At 43.7% G+C, this 25,114-nt stretch overlaps 1 protein-coding gene across 1 annotated transcript; it reads left to right on the top strand.

Annotated features, from left to right (window-relative positions):
• Positions 1–682: 682 nt before the first annotated feature.
• Positions 683–25,114, top strand: crls1 (cardiolipin synthase 1). Its single transcript, XM_084321077.1, has 7 exons — positions 683–1,421; positions 3,669–3,806; positions 5,160–5,289; positions 8,655–8,740; positions 9,242–9,310; positions 20,854–20,945; positions 24,339–25,114. Exons 1-7 carry the CDS (start codon positions 783–785, stop codon positions 24,430–24,432), a joined length of 1,248 nt encoding a protein of 415 aa, XP_084177203.1. The 5' UTR covers positions 683–782; the 3' UTR covers positions 24,433–25,114.

The following is a 25,114-nucleotide window of genomic DNA, read 5'->3' as shown; positions in this document are numbered from 1 at the left end:
ACATACACCTGTGAATCCAGTTTCTCTCACATGAATGCCATTAAAACAAGCAACGTGCCTCCTTGACAAATGAGCATTTGCATCACTGTTTGCGGGTAGCCCTCACTTCCTATGAACCCTCTTTCTCTGCCATTGCCCAGTCAAAGAAGTGCAATCGCTCTCATTAGATGTGTGTATGTAGGCTAGGCTTGTCTGCCCCCCACCCCCCTGATGTTTGAGAGTTAAGAGTGGACAATAAGTGCCGTGGCAGTCCGGCCCCTGGCCCCTTGGGTTTCTGACAATGTGGCCCCCTGAACAATTTAGTTGAATAGCCCTGTCATATATGTTACGATGAATTGAAAATGGGGGACCCTGATGTAAACAAGACGAAAGTCTTTCTCTGGTCTGCATCCCCTTAACAATTGTATGTATTGAGCTGTACTGTACTGTACCCATTCTGCAATCTGTTAATAAAGTTTTCATTCATTCATTCATTCATTCATTCAACCAACGTCGAAGAGTGCCTAAGCTTAACCAGTGTAGAAACAGGCGTCGGCCAATCAGAGAGCGTCTCCGAGAAATGCGGCTAGGTTTCGTAAACACGCCGCCGAAAGGTGTCTAGACTGCCGGAAATTCACAAGAAGAAGAAGAAGAACGCAAAGGTTTACGACGTCGCAACTCTTCCGTACATATCAGAATACGGCAACATGGAAGCCTATAGGCTCGAGTTGTGTGTCCGCCTCTGAGTAATATGGTGCGAAGAGACAGCGCGAGCCCAACAGGCCGGTAACCAGAGGCTCGAGATGTTGTTGCTCTGTATCCGGAAGAGTGATGTGCTGCTATGTGCTGGAATTCGGTGTTCGGTGGCCGCGCGTCGTGCAATAGTGTGTGGGCTCGAGGCAGTGTCATGGCGGAGTATAACGTTAAAGCGTCACAGTGGGACGACGCAGTGGTGGTGTACTGGGTCAAAGGTCAGAGCTAGGAACACACAGATAGACATATCATACAGACACACCGCAGGAATACAGGATGGGAGAGGGAGACAGACAGACTGGCCAGTGACAGACAGGCTGGGGGGGTTAGAGGGGCTGATCGCAGCGAGCCGAAGACGGGGGCAGGAGACAGACAAACGAGCAGAGAGACAGACAGCTGAGCAACACAGACCCAATGCGCCTTGTATTAGAATCCCCCCAGGAATCCAACCATCAACCTGGACCAGAACCATCCCAGGAATCCAACCAGCAACCTGGCAAGGAGCACAACTCCTTCCCAGCTTCCTGTCCGTGTGTCCTGTCTCTCCTGTGTGTCTGGGGGTCAGATGTTACTGCAGTGGAAAGCCCGCCCAGCGTACAGAATCCACTCCCTCTTCCCCTCAGCCGCCTGAAGACCAGAGTGAAGCCAGTCAGTCCCCAGAACATGGCCTGTTCAAGTTCAAAGAACTGGTAAGAGAAGGGGGGGGGGTGTCATTGTCTGCCTGTTTGTTTTTATGCAACAAGGTCTCATCAGATAACATGAATGAATTGTAATTTTTTTTATAACATACGTACATATAGGCCTACTACTTATGGCTATAATATAATAATGTACATTTTTCCTGTGGTCGATTATTACTTTATTTACGTATTTAAGCGAGATCGGGCTACTCTGTGTTTCTGTTGACATTAATATTATATTATAGCTAATAAGAGAAACTGTATTCTGCCTACATACAGGCACGCATAGAAGTCAAGGTGTTTCAAAGTAAAAGCTCTACTTGGATGAGGCTTTCCTATTCTTTAAATCTTTTTTTGAAAAAAATAAAAATAACAACCAGAATTAAGAATCAAACCAGTGATGCCATCAGGTATAAAGTGGAGCTGCTACATTGACAATGAATTGGAGATGGATTTTGCACACCTGCAGATTGTTAGAGTTTTTATATCCAAATGAGCTTTATTCTACACAGTGTTCTCAGTTCTGAAACAGAAAATGTACACATACTCCTCTGGGTGCTCTCTGTGCCATCCCAACCCCTTCCCAATTATTTGTCTATGGAGCAGCTTCAGTACTTCCTACCTAGTAATCAAAGATTACTGAAGTCATTCCTCCTTGACAGTAATGATCCACTGTCAAAACATTACACATGTACAGTATCCTTCCTATCTGCCACGTTAGCAGGCACCTGATGTGATGCACTTGGTGTCAACTTAAGAACTTTGATTTATGAATGTAAAACTGTTCTGTTGGACAAATATCTTTCATCAAGACTGAGCTAGCAAAGAAAGCACTCGGGTGTTTGGAAAGGCAGTATTTGTTTAGTTTGACATAATTACTAAGTGCTTCACCAAACCAACATTAGCAGCATGCCACTTGGTTAAACAATTAGTAAAATAAAGCACCAGTAATTTGCACATTTTCTTGTGAAATGTATTGATTTGGGGACAATGGGTCTCATTCACCAACGGACTTAAGACAAAAGATCAGACAAAATGTTGTCCTAGCTCCACTTAAGAAATTTTCGGACGAACAGTCCCTTCTCCTGGATTCCGTCTTAACTAAGAGCAGGATTTAGGAGCGCTGAAGAGCAGTCGTGAGTCGGACAGACGGGTGTGCGCTGTGTTCTTAACGCTTTCACTGCCACACGACAGAAGGTTAACCCTTTCACTGCCACACGACAGAAGGTTAGCCCTTTACTATCACACACCCGACACCGATGCTCCATCATTAGCATCCGCGGAGCTAATGATGGAGCGTCGCCGTCGGTTGTGTGATAGTAAAGGGTTAACCGGCTGTCGTGTGGCAGTGAAAGGGTTAAGGGCTTTATTTGGGAGGAATCATGGTGATTGCATTCATGTCAACTCTACAACATCCTTGGAATGAAATAATCATAATAATAATAAATATGACAATATTTGTATGATACAAAATGTAGTTATATTTACAGTCATGCCACTCGGGCGCCCCCAGTTTACTACATTTAATGCAGGACAGGTCGATGTCAACCAACACGCCAAGCAGCCTTTTGTGTGACACCGGTGCGCGACCCCTCTGTGGACTCTGGTCCGCTCACGCCCGACTCTGGCGGCCTTAAAATGTCACGCTAAGATGTGTACTATACTGTACTGTCTGTAGTAGAACTACAGTATGACTACTATAGGGCAGTGCAGTATCTGCGATCTCCTAATAAAACAAGTCATTAGAATTGTATAAGCCTACTGTTCATTCATTATGCACATAGACTACAGTGTATGTGTGCTGTGGCAGGTGGATGGTAGGGGAAACACTAATGACAATATTGGTGAATGAGGTCCAATGAAATGTCTGGCTAGCAGCAAGCCAGCCTTTTTGTCACACATACTGTCTGGTAGTTGTGTCAAGCAGTTGTTGCGTGCTTACTCCACGTAATTGCGGCTTGTGGATTGCGTAGAATCAACTTGCTTCTACATGGTCCTCATATGAACTCTTGAATCAGTCAGCCAGTAACTTTTTCTCCTGTAGGCAGGTCCTATGCCCTGGCAGGTCCAGTATAAAAAAAACTGCCAAGCTTTTTCTTTGACACTTCCTGTAACCTCAAAGGGCATTAACCTTCACATAATTTCTTCTTTGATGTTTTAATTTGTCCATTGTGATACATAAAATATCCTGTGCCTGTCTGTCTGTCTGTCTCTCTGTCTGTCTGTCTGTGTATCTATCTGTCTGTCTGTTTCTAGTATGAGAATCCGTGGACGGTTCCTAACTTCTTGTGTGTGTGCCGGATCATCCTGGCTCCTTTCCTGGCCCATCTGATCATCCAGCAGCACTTTGACATCAGCCTGGCTCTCTTCATCCTGGCTGGAGCCACCGACCTGGTAACATAAAAATGCACACACACATATTAAAACACACATACACTGAATCACGCATGCACATAGATTAGACACACACACCAGTTATTTCTGACCGAGTGGTATTATTGGCTGAGAGGTGCTCAAGCCGTGATGTAATGAAGCCGTAATCAGGGATAAGATGTGGGTTTAGGATTAGGGTTACATGTGTTAGGTTAGGTTTAGGGTTAACCGCTTAAGCCCGATCGGCTGTCGGTACCGGGCCGAGATAAATTTTTCTATAAAATACATAAAACTAGTAGTAGTGTACCCAGCTCACACCAGCCGCCGACCAACCATTTTTCACATCACTTTTCTGATGGGATTTTCATGTTTATATCTCACGGGCAATGTTCCCCCTAAGGTGCGCCCATGCGCGCGCACATGGCAAGACGCTCCTGCGCACATCTGAAATCCTATCGCGCACAGAAACGTTTGTGTAAAATATGCCTGTAGTTAAATTGACTGGCGCATTGCACCGAATACTACGGTAACCTGTTGCGTGTGACGTTACCAAGAGAAGCCCCGCTTTCAGTGCCTTGTGGGCGGTGCTACTGCGCGCTCACACAGACACACACAACAGAAGTCCACCGATCCGACCAGCATTGCTGGCTCCTCACAATGCAAACGCGAAAATGTACATTACAGATGAACTGCGTGCAAAGCTTGACCATATGTTTCTGTGTCTAATAAAGGTGTTGGCGATCTCAAAGCTCACATGGACACAGAAAAACATTACAAACAAAGCAGTGCGAGGCGAGAGTTTGATGGCAAAGTTGACCGAATTGATTGAAGAATGCAGCTATAGCCTACAGAGAGAGAAAGAAAATTATTGAAAACTATTTTGATGTCTCAAAATGATGTTTTGGTTTGATAAGATGCTTATGATACAATCATTCTAAGGATTATGTGTGTAAGGGCGGCTACGTGGTGCAGTGGGAAAGGCGCTCACCACGAATACTGGAGACGCTGTATACACCCGTAAAAACAAAACAAAAAATGCCCCTAAGATTTCTTCACACCCACTAGCCACATTTTCACCTACTGATGCAGGACTCTGCCTGAGGTGCAGGAAGAACACATGTGAATTCTTAAAATGTGTGGCATTCCCCTTTAACAAATACATTTAACTTGACTAGTATTGCCCACTGCCTGACTTCTGGTTGTGTGTGCAGTACACTGTAATGGTTTGCTTTATTGGAAATCATATCCCATGATATAGTGTATTACTGCGACACCACCTAGCCTACTGACAATACACTGAATATTAAGATGGTCATATTTGCACTAAATCTGATCTGTTTGTATATCACCCCCCATCTTTCTCTCTCTCTCCAGTTGGATGGTTATATCGCCAGGACATGGCCCAATCAGAAGTCAGCTTTGGGCAGTGCTTTGGACCCATTGGCTGATAAGATTCTGATCAGTGTTCTGTATGTCAGCCTGACTTACGCCCAGCTAATACCAGGTTAGCATGGTGGCTAATACCAGTTTAGCATGTTAGCTAATACCAGGCTAGCATCTTTGCTAATAGCAGGTTAGCATGTTAGCTAGTTTGGTACTGCCCAGAACTTATTCATACTATAGCCGTGTTCTGACCCGAAGTACCCAGAACTAGGGATGTCCGATATTGGCATTAAAATGTGATATCGGAAAATATCTATCTGTTTTCAAATATTTTAATTTTTTTAATGTCTTTTTACAGACCTATAACATTTATTTACCCAGGCAAGCAAGTAAGAACAAATTCTGATTTTATTTATTGTCAAAAGTATGCATAATGTTGTGTTAATTCCACAACAAGAGATATGTAATGTTAATTACCTGAAAGTATTCCGTTTTGGGGGGAGGGGGACCCTGCATATATCGGTATCGGTTGATATCGGTATCGAAAATTAAGAGTTGGACAATATCGGTATCGGTAAAAAAGCCAATATCGAGCATCCCTACCCAGAACTATTAGTCCCAGGAACTACTTTTCAAGGAACTAAAAGGTTTGTTCAGCCCATTGTTGTCTGTGTTTCCACTGCAGACTATCGATTTGTGAAGATTAAGTAAATTAGTCCACTGACTTATGAAAAAGGTCTCAATCAGGCATTCCAGTGTCTCAATAATAGTCAGCTATACTAGAACATGAAGGACACTTTTCTCTGATCAGATCTTTGTGATCACATTTAAAGGAACAGACCAATGTTCCCAATGTGCATACTCTTTTGCCATATATTGGCCGTCACATTCAGCAGGAATGTGCATCACACAATGCACTGGCAACACACACAAGTTCAGATGACTTGTTGTATTTCCAATCGGGGTTTGTAGATTGTTTGAACTTTGAAGTGTACATAACTCTCTCTGCGCCTGAGTTGGGTTACAAACTCTGTCATCATTGCCATGTAGTTGTTGTTAAATTATTGGCTCTTTTCATCTCAAGGATGCAAGGCTTGCATTTGATTTTCAATCCGCTATGAAATTAACAGGACTTTGTCTGTCAAGTAAGTGCAAGGGGCAGAGTATTCTATTTTATCCGCATCCTAATTTTAAAGGGTAGATGCTGCATTTCTTTGTGTCAATATCAATTATATTACAATACTATACAAAATGTTTTAATTATTGTCTCTTCATCTCGAGCAATAGGCTTGCATTTGATTTTCAATCCACTATGAAATGAAAGTGATGCCAAGTGATAGTCTTAACCTATTCTATCCCTATAGGGAGGTGTAGTCTGACGTCACTTTGGACCACCCCTATAGGGATTTATCATTGGGGAAATTATATTATCGGCTATTGTAACAATTCTGCCTCATGAACATTGGAAAGCTTAATTGTGAATATTTTCATGTTGAGCTATAGATTGTGGATGAATACGCACAGAAAGGTACACCATGCAAATGTTCATGCTTTATTTGTTTTAAACTAGACGATTTAGAAATGGGCAATGGGGCAATACATTGCATTTTCAAGATGGTGGACCGGCCGGAAACAGCAATGACGTAACCACTACACCTCCCTATTGGCACTGCATTCTGGAAAAACCTCACCTATAATCACAACCCTGCTTAGAGATTCACTGAAGAAAAATCTTTTTGTGCTTAGATCACTTTTATCAACTTCTAATATGAGTTTCATGCATAGAACTAACGTTAAGTTTGACGTGTGCATGTCCTGGTTGATAATTATTACAGTGACCTAGTAATAATAATAATAAATTGGATTTTAAGAGAGAAGCGCCTTTCTCAGACTCAAGGACACTGTACAAGGAAAGGGTGGAAAAATAATTTTTTTGAAAAAATAAAAGATAAAAATTTTAAAGAATTATGAATTATGTGTATAGTAATAACAGGAAAAAAACAAATAAGATAAAAGATAAAAAAAAAAGGAAGCAAGGTGCTGTCTAATTGGATGAAGTGGTTGAAATTAACAAACAAAACAAACAAAACAAAACAACGGGATCTGTGGCTTAAAAGAAAAGAGTCAGGGGTGGGCTACTTGGGAGCGGGGCAATAGTGTAATAGTAATGGACAATAGTGAACTTTAAGTACGGTACTTAACCTGCAAACATAAGACTGTTCTGACAGCACGATATTGAGTATATTCGTTGGGGAAAATGTTTTTAATGCAAGGTATTAGGGATGATGAGTAATTGATTACTCGCTGTTTCAACTGAACTCTAATGGTTTTTGAGGGTGCTCGATTTAAAAATCTTTTTTTGGTTACCACCAAAAGTGCTTGTTTGTGCCACTGAAACAGAAATCTCGCTCTGAAATCCTGTGAGGCGCGAGTTGTTGCAGGAAGACAACACTGCTATTACCACAAACATTTTGTTGCATTGGAATACAGCTACTACTACACTACTTGAGAAATTCATGCAAGTACTTAGTCTGGGAAAACATTACTCGTGCCCATCCCTAATAGCTATATCATGAACAAAAAATAAACTGTTGGTTGAAATAAAATGCTGCAAGTAGGGATGCACCGATCCGACTTTTTCAGTCCCGGCCGATACCGATACCTGGGCTTTGGGTATCGGCCGATACCGAGTACCGATCCGATACCCATTGTTCAATTAATAAACTCTATGCCTCACTGTGTGGAAGAGACTAGGATCATTCTTTTGTGCAAGGCAACATCAGGCTTGACTTAAAACATTACTTTCCTAACTTAGTGAAACAAAATGTAACAAATTAACACATAAAGAAAAAAAGAAACGATATATACTGTATATATTACCCCCCCCCCCCCCCCCCTGATATCCGATTCAGCTATTTTAGTCATATCGGGGCCGATATCCCATATCAATATCGGATCGGTGCATGCTGCAAGTACTTGAGTCAGAATGTTCAGTGCAGTGCCGCAAGCCCCACCCCCCATAGTTCCTCTACGCCTGGACTTTTTTGAGGGTAAAATAATGTCCCGGAACTTAATTTAGACCATGGTCCCTGCAGTGGAAACGCACAAGTTCCTAAAAAGGTTCCTAGTTCCTGCGGAAAGTTCCCGCGGTGGAAAAGCGCTATATGTTTAGCGCTGGACCAATCTGAGGAAAGGTCTGCATCTGATCACTTCTGGCAGTTCACTGCATGCTTAATTACTTATCAAACCAGTGACATACTTTGTATCCATGACAACAGAAACATTGGCATCCCCCATTAGACAGATAGGTTAAAATTAGACCACTTGAAAATCGATTTATTCATTTGTAACTTTTCGGTTTTATTTCACTTGCAGTTGCAAATATGAATTAATTTAGAATACACCCTTTGATTTATTTTGTTTCCATTTATTGTTATTATTATTATTATTGTTGTTGTTGTAATTACTATTATGTGTTTATTGCAGCTGCTCTCACAGCGTTGGTGATCTTCAGAGATATTGGTTTGATAGCTGCTGTTTTCTGGGTCCGATACAAGACTGTTCCACCTCCGGTGAGACTGCCTTAAACATCTAATACACAACTTATTTCTATACCCTACACCCTATAACCAGACGTATCATCTGACATCAGTATAATGGATAAATATGGTTTATGTAGGCTAATCAACTAATGAATAAAGATGGTTTATGTAGGCTAATCAACTAATGAATAAAGATGATTTATGTTGGCTAATCATCTGATGAATAGAGATGGTTTATGTAGGCTAATCAACTAATGAATAAAGTTGGTTTATGTACAATCAACTAATGAATAAAGATGGTTTATGTAGGCTAATCAGCTAATCAATAAAGATGGTTTATGTAGGCTAATCAGCTAATGAATAAAAGTGGTTTATGTAGGCTAATCAGCTAATGAATAAAGATGGTTTATGTAGGCTGATCAGATAATCTCTCCTTATCCCCTCTACCCCCTCTATCATCCTTTCTATCTCACCCCCACCTTTCCCGCTCTCTTCCCCTCTCTCTCTGTCTCTTGCTCTCTCTATCTCCAGGTGACTCTCTCTAAGTTTTTTAACCCCTGCTATACCACAGCTCAGCTCAAACCTACTCTCTTCAGCAAGGTATAACACACACATACATTTTAAATACTTCAGTGTTGGGCTAGTTACTTTCAAAATGTAATATATTACATATTGCTAGTTACTTTAATTTGAAAGCAATAAGTTACTTAGCAATATTACTGTCCGTGTAGAGTAGCAAGTTGATATTTTAAAATAAAATTATGCTTGCACCATAAATCCAATGCTCTCTTCCATTCATGCCTTTTCCTAAATAAGTAGGATGGCAGTGCAACACCCCCATCTCTTGGCACAGTGCAACACCCCCATCTCCTTGCACAGTGCATCACCCCCATCTCTTGGCACAGTGCAACACCCCTATCTCCTGGCAGAGTGCAACATCGCCATCTCTTGGCACAGTGCAACACCCCCATCTCCTGGCACAGTGCAACACCCCCATCTCCTGGCACAGTGCAACACCCCCATCTCCTGGCACAGTGCACCACTGGTTGTTGTCCAGATTCTGCATGAGCGCAGATCTGACCCACCCATGCATTCACATGCAATGATTATCACTTTTCCTTAAAAGCGCCCACTTGTGTTAACAATAGTATTATGAGGAGGAGGGCTATGCTGCCCTCACGTGTCTTTAAAACAACAGGAGGAGAATACACCAGGACGCAGAATGAACAATCCAGTGCCTGTCCTCACATTGTTCTCAGAGAAAACCAGTCTGTCCTCACATTGTTCTCAGAGACAACCAGTCTGTCCTCACATTGTATTGTATTATATATGTAATTGTTTTTATATGTGTAAACAAACAAACAAACAAACAGAATGAACAAACAGTCCCACTTATTATGCAAAAACAAATAGGCTGGGAATTTACAGAGACTGTAGTTCTGATGCACAATATTCCTGTATGAAGCCTGATATGTCGCTGGATGAAAGTGTTCCTCACGCTTCTATAGGGATGGGAATAGAAAGCCGGTTCCCGTTGGGAGCCGGTTCCTAATTGTCCGATTCCTGGAATCGCATCCCTCCGTGACTATCGATTCCTCTTATCGCTGCCAGGTTTTTCCGACATTTGCGTATTTCAAAACAATAACGTTAGCGCCAGCATGCAGCCATAGAGCAGACTATTTGATTCCTTAACACACTCTCGGCCAACCACGGACATGTCCGTGTTTCGGCGCCATGCTTAACACTTTGAGCGCCAGCCGTGTTTTCCTTTTTACCGGCTGGAATGCCATCATCCACTCCAATGTTAACGTTAATATCGCCTAATCTATGTTTTAAATTATGGCTATGTGTCTAATCTGCCCGTCGCTTATCAAAGAATCATTTTCCAGTCAACATTGTCAAGGCAGATTGTTCTTTTATCGCTTCATTTCCGTTTGATAGCATTTTGAAAATCACCCGTTTTCGCGGAAAAAACAACCCATGCCTATGATAATCGCCTTTTACTGGAATATTCCAGAACGTTGTCATTTGTCGGCCTATTTATGAATAGTTTTCAAATAAATGCTAGATGATCGATAGTATATGTGTGCACACACACGCTCGTGCCGCGCACTGATAATCGCTGCTCTTATTTCCTCATGGCTTTTACAGTCAAAACAGCCATATCACATATCACATAAACGCTTATATATCCGTGAAAACGAGTCTGATTATCCTAACACTGATGACATAGATTCCTTACCTGAGGTCAGATGGTATCCAAATGGTTTATTCCAATTTCCGATCGCCATTCGAAAAATCGATAATTGTATTGATCCATCGTGTGTACAGTATAACCCATATTCGCCGTGGCTCAGAGGCTCCAGAATGAACTCTGGTAGACCCCGGCTGCATCAGTGAGAAGTAAAATCTGGGAGACGATAGGGGGCGCTTTTTTCACATCTTGAGCGCCGGCGGTCCCTGGATCTCCAACGGTAGGCTTGCGTGATGCAATATGATTTCAGATCGCTAATAAAAAATAAAATAAAAAACGAGAATACTCGTGACGTGGCATTCAACGGTCGGGGGGGTAAACCCAAGAAAAGCCGTGAGTGGCATACAAAGTGTTAAAGGGCCAACCACGGACATATCCATGGCTAGGTTGTTTTGGCTTTTATTCCAATTTAATAACCTACTCAATGTCACCAAGCGGCACTGCAGAATTACCCTACTCTTGGAATTCGGAAAAGTGCATTACCGGCCAGATCCTCGTAGGGGCGCTGTCTCGATAATGCAGTGTTCCCTGTGGCAGAACGGTGTTTTTTTTTTTTTTTATCTTGAATGGAGTTTCCTGTTAGCCTAAATCTATGCGTGTAGCATGTAGCATGGAATACGGTTTGGGACGCGGAATTCAGTACGCAGTAAAGGAATAGATCATCAGCCAATGGACATATCGATCTACCAGATGGCGATCGATAACTGGGAAATCCTTTTTGCAGTCCAACCGGCCCACGGTAAGAGCTTTTTCACATAAATTACACGCTGATCAGGCCTTGTTATCATACCCAACCAGGCGATCAGCGAATGTGGCTACTGAGGCTAACGCCGTTATTGGTAATCAATAATCAGAAACAACGTCCCCTGCCCCCCCCTTTCATGCATTCATGGTGGACCATGATACCGACAATATGCATTTAGATTTTTAGCTTCTGTAGGGCCGAAACGCCATTCGATTTAACGTTATTAGCTATTAGCCCTGTATCTCGTTTTGCAGGAAATATACCAGACCAATCCCATATAACGTTCATATTCAAGACGCTATAAAATGGGAACGTATTATTTATTTCTTTAAGCCATTTTGAAGGGACGGTTTATAGTGTCAATTGACAATGAGAATGGACAGATAGCAATAATATAAAGTATAGATTTAGCTCTACAAACAGCCTCACGCACAATGAAACCTTATTATGATATGCTGGCCTTATAGAGTGGGTCCGTCTAATACCCGTGGCCGTCAATGTGTTAAAGGGGAACTCCAACATTTTGGGAAATTAGCTTATTTAACATCTTCCCTGGAGTTAGACAAGAAGATACATACCTTTTTTGTCTCTGTGCGTGCATTTTAGCTTTGGGAATAGACGCTCTGTTAGCATAGCTTAGCTTCATCACTGGAAGTGAGGCAGGACAGTAGCCTTACAGTGCCTTACAGTGTATTGCAAGGTCTGACATTGACCAAATTTGATATGCATGACCTTGGTGGGCTCTAGGTCAACTCCTGAAAAGGGGGTCAATGTCAGACCTTGCAATCAAAAGTTAGGGGGCGCACTGAAATTATGGCAAGGGTTATTAGCCCCCTAACTTTTGATTGCAAAGTCTGACATTGACCCCCTTTTCAGGAGTTGACCTAGAGCCCACCAAGGTCATGCATATCAAGTTTGGTCAATGTCAGACCTTGCAATACACTGTAAGGCACTGTAAGGCTACTGTCCTGCCTCACTTCCAGTGATGAAGCTAAGCTATGCTAACAGAGCGTCTATTCCCAAAGCTAAAATACACGCACAGAGACAAAAAAGGTATGTATCTTCTTGTCTAACTCCAGGGAAGATGTTAAATAAGCTAATTTCCCAAAATGTTGGAGTTCCCCTTTAAGGGCTCGAAATTGCCTGGTTTTTGGTCATATGCTCCCAAAATGCTCCCGCTGTTTGAGTGTTTATGTGCAGTGAAAACTAATCCAATGCTTTAGAACCTAGTCATTAATTTAATTCTGTGTTGTGGTGGACACTAGATGGAGGTGTCTCACTTCAGAATGGACACTGATTGAGTGACAGGAGGGAGTTGACTTAAGGGTGTGGCTGTACCGTGGTTATGTGGAATTTGTTTGGAAGTAAAGTTCAGAGACTCGATACTCCGTCTGCTCGTCTCATTGATGCACTTCCACAGTGGTGACCCTAAACGTGTGAAATATGAGCGATAACGAGGATCCACCGGCTGTGGTTCCCGCAGTGTATGCCGCTACAGTCAAGTTGCCAGAGTTTTGGCAGCATGACCCGGCCCCGTGGTTTCAGCACATCGAGGCACAATTTCACCTCCGCGGAATAACGTCGGATGAGACGAAATATTATCATGTTGTCGCGGCATTGGATTCCTCCACTACACGCCGGCTGATGGGAATCCTGAGAGAGCCACCAGCAGCCGGCAAATACAACGCGCTCAGAGAACAGCTGTTGCGGCTTTTCCAGCTGTCAGATGCAGAGCACGCGGAGCCCCTATTGTCCCTCAACGGATTGGGGGACAGTAAACCAACAGAACTGATGGAGAACATGCTAGCACTGCTCGGTTCAGGTGACGCTACATTTATTTTTGTGCAGCTGTTCCTGCGTCAACTCCCGACTCCGGTGCGCACGGCTCTGGCCAGCTCGCCTCTCGTGCGCACCAAGGATTACCGGGGATTGGCAGAGGAGGCGGACAGAATTCTACTGGCCTCCCGTCAGTACTGTGTGGCTGCTGTGTCTGATCGGGTGGCTGATCGCAGGGATCAGACACAGAGGGATGATAGAGGGCTTTGTTATTATCATCGCCGTTTTGGCAACAAAGCGAAGAGCTGTGTTCCACCATGCACCTTTGGTAACCAGGGAAACGCGAGAGCCGGCGCTCGTTAGCGGCTATGAGCGCTGGCGTCAATATCAACGAGCTGTTGTTTATCGAGGACACGTTGTCTGGAAGGCGTCTGTTGGTGGATTCGGGCGCCCAGAGGAGTATCCTGCCTGCGTCGGCCACAGACGCCTTGGGAAGTGGACATGGACCACCCCTGGACACGGCTAATGGGACTTCCATCCGTACGTTTGGTACCAGGTACGTGACAATGTGTTTACATGGACAGCAGTTTAGCTGGGATTTTATTATTGCTTCAGTGTCGGTGCCTATACTGGGCGTGGATTTTTTGTGTGCTCACAGACTGTTAGTGGACGTTGCGAACCGTAGGCTGATTGGCTCTGTGTCCTTTGACACATACCCCTGCACACTGGGGGGGCCGGGGCCGCCTGTCCTGGCCAATATGCTCGCCACAGGCGATATGTACCAGCGCCTCCTCGCTGAGTTTCCTGCTCTGACTGTCCCCACTTTCTCTGCCTCTGTCGCCAAGCATGGGGTGGAACATTACATCCCAACGGTGGGCTCGCCAGTTTATGCACGGGCACGCCGCCTGGATGCTGCTAAACTGGCAATAGCCAGGGAGGAGTTTGCCACAATGGAACGGCTCGGCATTGTGCGCCGGTCCAACAGTCCTTGGGCCTCCCCACTACACATGGTCCCCAAGGCGGACGGGAAGTGGCGTCCGTGTGGTGATTTCCGTCGCCTAAATAACATCACCACTCATGACCGGTACCCAGTGCCACATATCCAGGATTTCTCTGCCCACCTGGCGGGCGCCACCATTTTTTCTAAAATAGATTTGGTGCGTGGCTACCACCAGGTGCCGGTCCATCCGCTCGACGTGCCCAAGACTGCCATTATCACCCCGTTTGGACTGTTTGAATTCCTGCGCATGCCATTCGGCCTTAAAGGGGCAGCGCAAACATTCCAGCGGCTGATGGACTCTGTGCTGCGAGGCCTGTCATTTTTGTTTATTTATCTGGATGACATCCTGGTAGCCAGTGCATCGGTGGAGGAGCATCGGGGACATCTCCGTCAACTGTTCGAGCGGCTCAACGAGCATGGGCTAATCGTGAACCCGGCCAATTGTCAGTTTGGCCTGCCGGCCATGGATTTCCTGGGCCACCGTGTCTCTTCCCAGGGGGCTGTTCCTCTACCCGCCAAGGTGGAGGCAATTGCTGCTTTCCCCCGCCCCCTCACCATCAAACCTCTCCAGGAGTTCCTGGGGATGGTTCATTTTTACAATAGGTTTATAGCCCATGCGGCTCACCTGATGAGACCTCTGTACGAGGCGCTGAAGGGGAAGAGAGCCAACGATGACGTGGGCTGGTCCCCGGAGCGGGTCCAGCCATTCGAGGGCTCTAAGGCTGCCCTTGCCAACGCCGCCATGCTGGCACACCCATCTCCTGCTGCTCCTATAGCCCTCACCACCGATGCCTCCGATTATGCAGTAGGTGCGGTGTGCGAGCAGTGGGTGGCTGGCGCCTGGCAGCCTCTGGCCTTCTTCAGTAGGAAGCTGCGCGACAACGAGAGGAACTATAGTACATTCGACAGGGAGCTCCTGGCCCTCTTCCTCGCCATACGTCACTTCAGGTTCTTGCTGGAGAGCCGAGAGTTCACAGTTTTTGTCGACCACAAGCCCCTAACGTTTGCCATGGCCAAGACCACAGAGCCATGGTCGGGGCGGCAGCAGCGCCAACTTTCCGCCATATCAGAGTTCACTACAGACATCCAGCATGTAGCCGGTTTTTGGTCAACCGCTGAGGCTCCCAGGGGAGTTCCTTCCTGGTTCCTCTGCCCCTTGGTCCACTACAGCTCACCGATCTGCCTTCCAGGACGCAGCGAGGGTGTTTGCCCCAGTTCCCACACATCACTGCTTTCCCCAGTCCTACATTCCTAAGGACCTGATGACTGTGAGGTATGTGTTCGTCCGTCATGATGCCCACCGTTCTCCACTGCAGGCTCCCTATGACGGGCCCTTCCGCGTCCTCGAGCCGGGCCCCAAGTACTTTGTGGTGGACATGGGGGGGAATAAGGAGCAGATCTCAGTCGATCGTCTTAAGCCTGCTCATGTGGTCCCAAACGGGCCAGTGGAGCTGGCTCAGCCCCGGCGCCGGGGCCGGCCACCCAAGTCTTCCCATGTCCCATGCCCTCCGGCCGTTGTTATCTCTACCTTTCCACCGACGAAGCCTCGGCGGCGGCGGGGACGGCCCCCTACCCTTACCCTTTCCCCTTCCATGTTCCCTGTGACTGTTAAATACAGTCGTTATGGCCGTGTGGTCAGACCTCCTAAAAGAGACTGAAGACACTGGGTGCACTGTTTTTGGGGGTTTATTGTGTTCAGTTCCGTTTATTTGGTGTTGCACTGAATGTCAATTCTGAATGTTCGGGGGGGGGGGCCTGTGTGGTGAACACTAGATGGAGGTGTCTCACTTCAGAATGGACACCGATTGAGTGACAGGAGGGAGTTGACTTAAGGGTGTGGCTGTACCGTGGTTCTGTGGAATTTGTTTGGAAGTAAAGTTCAGAGACTCGATACTCCGTCTGCTCGTCTCATTGATGCACTTCCACAGTGTAACCTAACAGTGTGGGGTGTGTGAGTGCATACAGTGAAATGCGGGTGGCCATGCCCGCTTTGATTGTGCAATAATACTAAATAATAAAATAGACATAATAGACGGGTAATAAAATAGACATAAAATAGGCATGATAAAATAGACATGTTAAAGGTCTCATATTTAGCTTACTATTTGGGCAATTTTACACAATTCCTGTGAGTATGGAACACATCTGTAAGTTTTTTTTCAATAAAATTCATTGTTATGTATTTTTAATCAAGTACTTTTGGTGCACCACTTTATGCCCTTCCAGACTCCAAGCTGTTTTTGGCTGGGCTCCGCCCATACTCGCAATGCGCTTTGATTGACAGTCACCCACCTGCACTAGCAGATACGAGAGAGAGAGCCCCCCCCCCCCCCCAAATCCCTCCCACCCATTCTAACCAGCCAAGCTGCGGTCTTCTCTGTGTGTATGACTCGGTTGGCTAGCTAGCGGCTAACGTTACGAGGGTGCATTGCAAAGCTTATTTAAAAGCATTGAAGTTTTCACTGCACATAGAAACAGCGCGGGGGGAAGCTGGGATTTATAAGCACTCTGGAGCTATGCTGTCGAACACTTTTGAGGAAGTGCTGAAGGTCTCTGCTGTCTGCTGTCGAAACCGCTTCCGCATTATTTCCACTTGCTCCGTTTTCAATGTATCACAGTTGATTGTGGGCGGGCGGTGGCAGATCAGCACCTATTCACGTCAGCGAGCGAGTCAATTCAGAATGGCTTGGTTGAGTGGGGGAGGTTCTTGTCTGAGCTGAACTGAAGAAACGGGACTGGGTAGAGATTTTTTTTGTTTTTTTACTTCATTTTTTAGCGTTTATCGCTTTTTTTCTGGTCAAGCATGACCGACAGAAACAGGTTGAATGGGATATAGATCAGGGGAAGACACTGAGAAAATACGGCGAGTCCGGGAGTCGAACTCGTGTACCCCAGATCCGTGACGAGCACGGTTGTCCCCGACGCCGAAATAGCGCAGAGATACGCGGTGAGCTACGGGAGCTCCCCCTGGGTAGAGATTTCACATCTAGTCAGTGTTGGTACAACCCCACATTGCTAGAAAACAATGCAAACCACTGGAAAAGGCCATTTATAAGAGGGGACCTTTTTAAAGTCCTGAGATAATGCAATACAATGTTAGCTACGAATTAAGGCACTGGGTCCTATGTACACACTACTATACAATATACAGTTTTTACTCTATATCCTTATGCTATACTTGCTATTTCTAAACTACCGTAATTCCTCTAATAGTGACCGGTATTCAATTACAAACCGGGTCTCTATTAATGGCCGGGTGCGCTCTTGAGCTAAGCAATTATAAGCCAACCTCCTAATACAAGCCGGGTTACTAATATACTGAGCTGCATACTGAGCTGCTAAGGTAAAGTTACTTGATTTCACTTTGAAAACTTTGAAATGACCAGTGACCACCTGTAATTGCACTGTTTACTATTTCATACAGTACTTGGTTTCAATAAATGAACCCAGTACATTTTACTGGGTTCAAACTGACACAAAATGTTGATTTATTCATTATGATCCGTTTGAAAATTAGAAATATAGGCCTCTCTCTTATACATGCCTCCTCCTAATAAAAGCCTGGTACCCGCTACAGTTTAAGCAAATACAAGCCTGGGTCACTATTAGAGGAATTACGGTATACTAGACTATACCCGCTATTTCCTCACTTTCCTCAAAATGCACATCCCGTCGTGATTGGCTAGCTGGTCTTGATGGCCTACTAGCTGCATGTGTGCCTGGAAGCGGAAGTACAAATATGGGCACATAACGCCCTTCAATTACCAAGCCCAATGGTGGGGTTGCCACAACAGATAGAAAAGTGATGGAAGATATTACTGTCCGTTGGTTTATTTTTTTAATTAGAACCTAATGTCAACTCCGTCTGTCCAACAACAAATGGACATTAATCATTGAAAATTAGAACATCAAGAAGAAGAACATCAAGAATCAAGTTGAGCGTATAGGACTAGATAGTACAATCCCTTAGATAATCAGCACTTGGTATTGAATGGGATAAGGGTAAAAGCTTCACTGGGGTCTTCAGGTGGGCACCCTCCTTCATTGGTGTTTCGTTGACGGGCCCACGGCGCCTCCGAAGGGCTCAGCGGCAACAGCTGGCATCCCAAGTGTGCCCCCCTCTGCTTTTACCCCTCGATGGTCATTTTGCAGCCCAGCTGGGGTCCTTTCTCTTGATCCATAGCCAGCTGCTGCTTCGTTTGGCAGCCTCTGACAGTGTTTTGACAGCTTGTCGGAACGCCTGTCCTCGCACTCCCATCCCATTAACTCAATGGAGGCCAAACCCGAGATAAGTCGGGTTAACTCGCCAGCGGTTTGTCTATAGAGAAAGTCCCCTTCTTTGCAGGGCTATAACTTTTTAAATTCTATTGCTACATTGCCATTATTAGGGCCCATTCAAAGTCCTATATGTATTGTTCATTGTGTAGCAACGTTAAACTTTTTCATTCACATATTCATAGTAAAGTATGGTCTAGATTTCTCAGGTTTTGGTCGCTTATTCCTTTATTTGATATTTGTATTCATTATCCATCCAGGGACCTTGGTGTTACCATAGGGAATGAGTCTGAGATCGCCAAAGTGCAATACCGGCCGCATCCAGCTAGACGGCGGTATCAAGCACCTTTTGTAACCTTGTATCTTGGCCTGTGTAACGGCCAAATGTCGCCGGTCTCACTTTTCCTTGTCGGCCGAGTGGAGCGGGTCTCCCGGTTCCATTGAAGTGCGTCAAATATCCCCAATCCATATGTTGTGGTGGGTTATGCCAGGGGTTCCCAAAGTTTTCAGGCCGCGACCCCCGGAATAACGGTGTCAGAGAGCCGCGACCCCCACTATTATAGGAGGTAAAAAAATATATATATATTTATAATTTTTTATTTTTTATAAATGGAAATGTATGGTTGAAACATGCAAACGTTCAAACGCACACACACTAATAAGCATTGGAGGCTTTTAACCAGGGCCGGACTGGGGAAATCATTCAGGCCAGGAAATATAGCCCCAGTCAGGCCGCTTTTTAAAGGAAAACTCCAACATTTTGGGAAATTAGCTTATTTAACATCTTCCCTGGAGTTAGACAAGAAGATACATACCTTTTTTGTCTATCTGCATGCATTAGGCTTAGGGAACGCCCGCACCGTTAGTGTAGCTTAGCTTCATCACTGGAAGTGGGGCAGTCCTTTACCCTGAAGTTCCCTACAGTCCCCTACAGTCACGAAATACACTCCAAATACAACTCCAAAACGTTCCTGTAAACATGTTGTGACCTGTGTATTTACCACATGGAGAAATAAAAATAATTGAATTCGACATTTACGTTTTCTAAGCAAATATACTCGGAACAATTCTTTGCCGAACCACTCCTCTCGGGGCGCAGTGATTTCACGCAACGCAGTGCTACTTTCTAACGTGACGCCAGTGTTTGTTTACATTTTCATTTCATTCAAAGGATCCGAACCGATTGAAGTTTATGGATACCATGCCTTCAAATCCTCTTACCTTGACGATTAAAAGCCTCCACAATTTAGAAAGCAGTATTCCCATGGCTGGTGTTGATATGCTGCTAGCTAACGAAAACCAACAAACACAGAACCGGACACTAAAGCAGATAACGAAGCATCTACTATACTTCCGGTCGGGGGGTTTCAAAATAAAAGAGCGACGTCTAAAGCACCGGAAATACGTTTATTTTGTACATTATCTAACGTTAAAACGAACCTAAACTAACGCTACAACTAACCTAAAGTTAGAGGATAGAGGATAGCATCATCCACTCCAATATGTTCCAGGCACCCAAACTGTAGGGGATCAAGTGCATGTTCCCTCTGTGGTCTCAGGAGATGATGGAGAAGCAGCTGCTCCAGTGTCTTCATATTATGTGATGTGAGAGCCACCGGTCTGTAGTCTGTACAGATACATGTGTGAGAGCCACCGGTCTGTAGTCTGTACAGATACATGTGTCAGAGCCACCGGTCTGTAGTCTGTACAGATACATGTGTGAGTTACAGAGCCACCGGTCTGTAGTTCGTACAGATACATGTGTGAGAGCCACCGGTCTGTAGTCCGTACAGATACATGTGTGAGAGCCACCGGTCTGTAGTCCGTACAGATACATGTGTGAGAGCCACCGGTCTGTAGTCCGTACAGATACATGTGTGAGAGCCACCGGTCTGTAGTCCGTACAGATATGTGTACCGCGTAGACTGACCCTGGTGCTGCTCCTGTGAACCTCTTCCTCTCTGTCTTTTACAGCTGAACCAAACCATAGCCAGTAAAACCATGTCAAACCTCTGAAATATTAGAATGGTATGTATGTAGGTTCAATTTGGTAGATTCAAATAAAATAATATGTGTCTGTGTGTGTCTGTCAGGTGAACACCGCCATCCAGCTGATACTGGTCGCTGCATCGCTGGCTGCTCCAGTCTTCCAGTACACAGACAGCGTGCTGCTACAGTCACTATGGTAACACACACACACACACTCACACTCACACTCACACTCACACACACACGCACACAAGGTCTTCCAGCATACAGTGTACTGCTACAGTTGCTATGGTAATGCAACATTCCCTTCCATGTTGTCTAGTGCTTAAATACTGCCTCTCTAAACACAACTGCATTACTAACTTTTATATTAATCAAAGACTAAGATATTTGCCACACAAAATAATTTTAGCTCCATTAATCTAGCTATAGTTCAAGTTGACATACTGAGTGCAACATCAGCCTGCTAGTGATAAATAATGTGCTCATTGACCAATTAAAACAGAGTATTCAACAAAGTTGTGTAATATATTGTTAGGATATATGTATATACCTGAAACAACAGTTATGTTATGTGTTGTAATATGATGTTATCTGATGTTATGTGTGTTGATATTATGTTATATGACGTGTTGTGATATTGTTATGGTATGTGTTGTCATGTTATATTATGTTATGTGTTGTGATAAAGTTATGTGTTGTGATTAGGGCTGCACGATTCATTGAAAAGAAATCGCGATCTCGATTCATAGACCTATGTATGCAATCTCATTTCTAAATGATGATGATTTCTTTTATACATTTTTTTTTAACTTTCTTTTTTTTAAACTTTCTTAAATGATGACTATTCTGACTTGAGTTATTTTGTATGTTACAAGAGACTTAAGTTTAAGTCAAGCACTTTCATATATGTTATGTTTAAGTCAAGCACTTTCATATGTTATGTTGTCAAAAATAAAAAAGTTGAGATCCAAGGCAGCTCTACAAGTTTTAAAATGCCTTTATTTTATGGCTCACATTATTTAAAGAATTTAAAATAAACCGACATGTTTCGGCCTACACAGGGCCTTCATCAGGGTGTTGATAAGGGTGTTGTTATGTTGTCTGTGTGAGAGTGCATTGCAATAAAGGATTTTATTGAAAAAATAATAATCGTGTGAGAGAATCGTGATCTCAATTCTTAGAGAGAAAAATCGTGATTCACATTTTTGCAAGAATCGTGCAGCCCTAGTTGTGATATTATGTTATATGATGTGTTGTGATATTGTTATGTGTTGTGATATTATGTTATATGGTATTATGATGTGTTGTGATATTATGTTATATGATGTGTTGTGATATTATGTTATTTGGTGTTATATGATGTGATATTGCTATGTTATGTGTTGTGATATTATGTTTATATGGTGTTAACTCATTCAGCGCCAGCTATTAGACGGGTCCTGTTGTAGCAATGCCACGCTTTAAAAGATAGGAGTGTGTCACCTTGTTTGTAGAGCTATAACTATATTCTATATTATAGCTATGGATACAATACTATGGCCCATTTGACATCAACTATCTATCGTTCAGTATGTGAAAAAGAATAAATTTTTTCATCCATACATTCCTGTGTTATACCGTGGTGAATATAAGTATAGTTTTAGAGTGGTCTGGGGTAATTCCCGAAAGGCTGAGTTATAGCCTCATACGTGAATCCTACTATAAGCGTTGCCGTTTCTTGCCGGGACACGCTACTATTCCCAATCAAATTTAGATAATAGGTGTTATGTCTCATCATGAATGCATGAAAGGGGGGGGGGGGGGGGGGTCGTTTCTGAATATTTGATTGCCAGTAACGGCATTCGTATTGAACACTAAAAACGTTGATCAGCTCGATCGGTATAAAAGCATTGCACGATCAAGCCAGAATTGACGTCAGATAGTCCTTACCTGTGATCGGGAGTATTCCAAAAATAATATTCCAATTGTTTGATCGCCATCTGGTCCATCCGATGTCCATTTGGTCCACGACATAACCCACCACAACATATGGATCGGGAGCATTTGACACGCTTCAATGCAACCGGGAGAACCGCTCGACTGGCCTGACCCAGAAAACTGCGCCCGGAGACATTTGACCATTGCACAGGCCAAGATGTAAGGTTTCAAAGGGTGCTTGATACCGCCGTCTAGCTGGATGTGGCCGGTATTGCACTTTGGCGATCTCAGACTCATTCCCTATGGTAACACCAAGGTCCCTGGATGAATAATGAATAAAAATATCGAATAAAACTCTAAACGAGATATCTCGGCCGGGTCTGGCAGCCAACGCATGGTGAGTTAACCAGACTTATCTTGGGCTTGGCAATTAAAGAGTTAACGTATAGACACAAACAAAAAAACTAAACAAACAAACTACGATGAGAAGCGGCAGCCAAACGTGCACGACGTTCGGAAGTGTCGTGACGATGAACAAAGACTATGGTAGTAAGTCATACTCGCAAGCAGCATGACTAGTAAGAGTCAATCTACAGCAGAGCAGCAGAGTAGGGCAGGGCAGATGGAAGCAGACCTCAGCTACAACAGCACAGCAGAGTAGTATATGTGTTGTGATATTATGTTATATGGTGTTATGTTATGTGTTGTGATATTATGTTATATGCTGTGTTGTGATATTGTTATGTGTTGTGAACTTGTGATATTATGTTATTAGGTGTTATATATGTTGTGATATTGTTGTGTTGTGCTATTATGTTATATGATGTGCTGTGATACTGTTATGTTATGTGTTTTTATTAGTGCTGTCAATCGATTAAAATATTTAATCACGATTAATCGCATGATTGTCCATAGTTAACTCGCGATTAATCGCAAATTAATCGCATTTAAAAATAAAAAAATTCTCTTATCAACATGAGTCAACAAATGCTTGCTTTATGCAGCCATTTAACACAAAAGGATGACCCTCATGCATTGCAAATTTGCATCAAATTCAAAACAGAGTGATGCACAAAATAACTTAAACGAAAATAATAATTTAAAACAATGAATAAAGTGTGCATGAAATAGGGGAAAGAGAACGTTAGGAACTTGTTACATTCACCCACACAAGGGCTCAGTAATCACCCCCCCCTCTCTCTCACACACTCTCCCAGCTCTCTTTCTCTCTTGCCCCTTCCTCATCTCTCTCACCCCCCTCTCTCTATATATATATCTCACACACACACACACACACACACACACACACACACACACACACACACACACACTTCAGAAACAAACATAGTATCAATGAGAGCATCAATAATACACCTGAGTGAAGTCTAGTTAAAAAAAAAAAAAAAAAGTAAACAAATGTCTTAAAAGTTAATCGTGAGTTAAAAAAAAATAGTGGCGTTACTAGAATCGGGCGATAACGTGTTAATACTGCGTTAACTTTGACAGCCTTAGTTTTTATATGTTATTTGGTGTTATATGATGTGCTGTGATATTATGTTATATGGTGTTATATGATGTGTTGTGATATTGTTACATGGTGTTGAATTATGTGTTGTGATATTGTTATGTGTTGGGATATTATGTTATATGATGTGTTGTGATATTGCAGGTATATCACAGCGGTTACCACGGCAGCATCAGGCTACAGCTACTGGCACTATGGCAAAAAGACTGTCCAGGTTCTCAACACCAGATCACCATGACGACGACAACAGTTATCATGGAACCATGGCAACACCACCAAATACCCATGGCAACTGCACTGAGTAGCCTTGATGCTGGCACCAACAAACAAAAGGAAAGACCGATCTGGAGAGTTGACACCAAAGTAATCATGACAACGTACTGTAGCTGTCACTATGGCAGCCATCCACTCTTCTGCTGCTCAACTTGACACACACACACGCACACACAGACGTATGGACTTCTATCCTTGTGAGAACCTTACATTGATAAAAGTATTCTGTACTTCTGTATGACAACTAATAAAGAAACTTGAACTACATTAATTCCCTAACCCTATCACTAAATTTAAGCCTTCAACCGAAAGCTGACGCCTGACCTCCTGATTGAAGAGCCACACAATGTTCTGCCTACAAGGATTTGACTCATCTTCCTGTTCTTGTAGGGTTCAGTTAAGTCATTGAAATATCTATAATTATGGTTAGGTTAAGGTTAAGTTAGGCCATTGACATATCTATCTATAATCGATTTGTGGCCTCACCCCCCCCCCCCCCCCCCCCTCCACACACACATACTTGTCCAATAGTCTGAAGTGTCTTCTTTTTCTCCCCTCAATCTAGTGGTTGCCATGGCACCCTGATCATTGTCAAGATTGACAGTTTTGTAAACCAATCAATTATGATTAAAACATTTTTAAATCTG

This window comes from Notolepis coatsorum (genome assembly GCF_963971535.1).
Source record: "Notolepis coatsorum genome assembly, chromosome: 9".
In the NCBI taxonomy this organism is placed as follows: domain Eukaryota; kingdom Metazoa; phylum Chordata; class Actinopteri; order Aulopiformes; family Paralepididae; genus Notolepis; species Notolepis coatsorum.
Note: the sequence above shows the minus strand (reverse complement) of the source record. Positions and strands in the feature narration are given on the sequence as shown.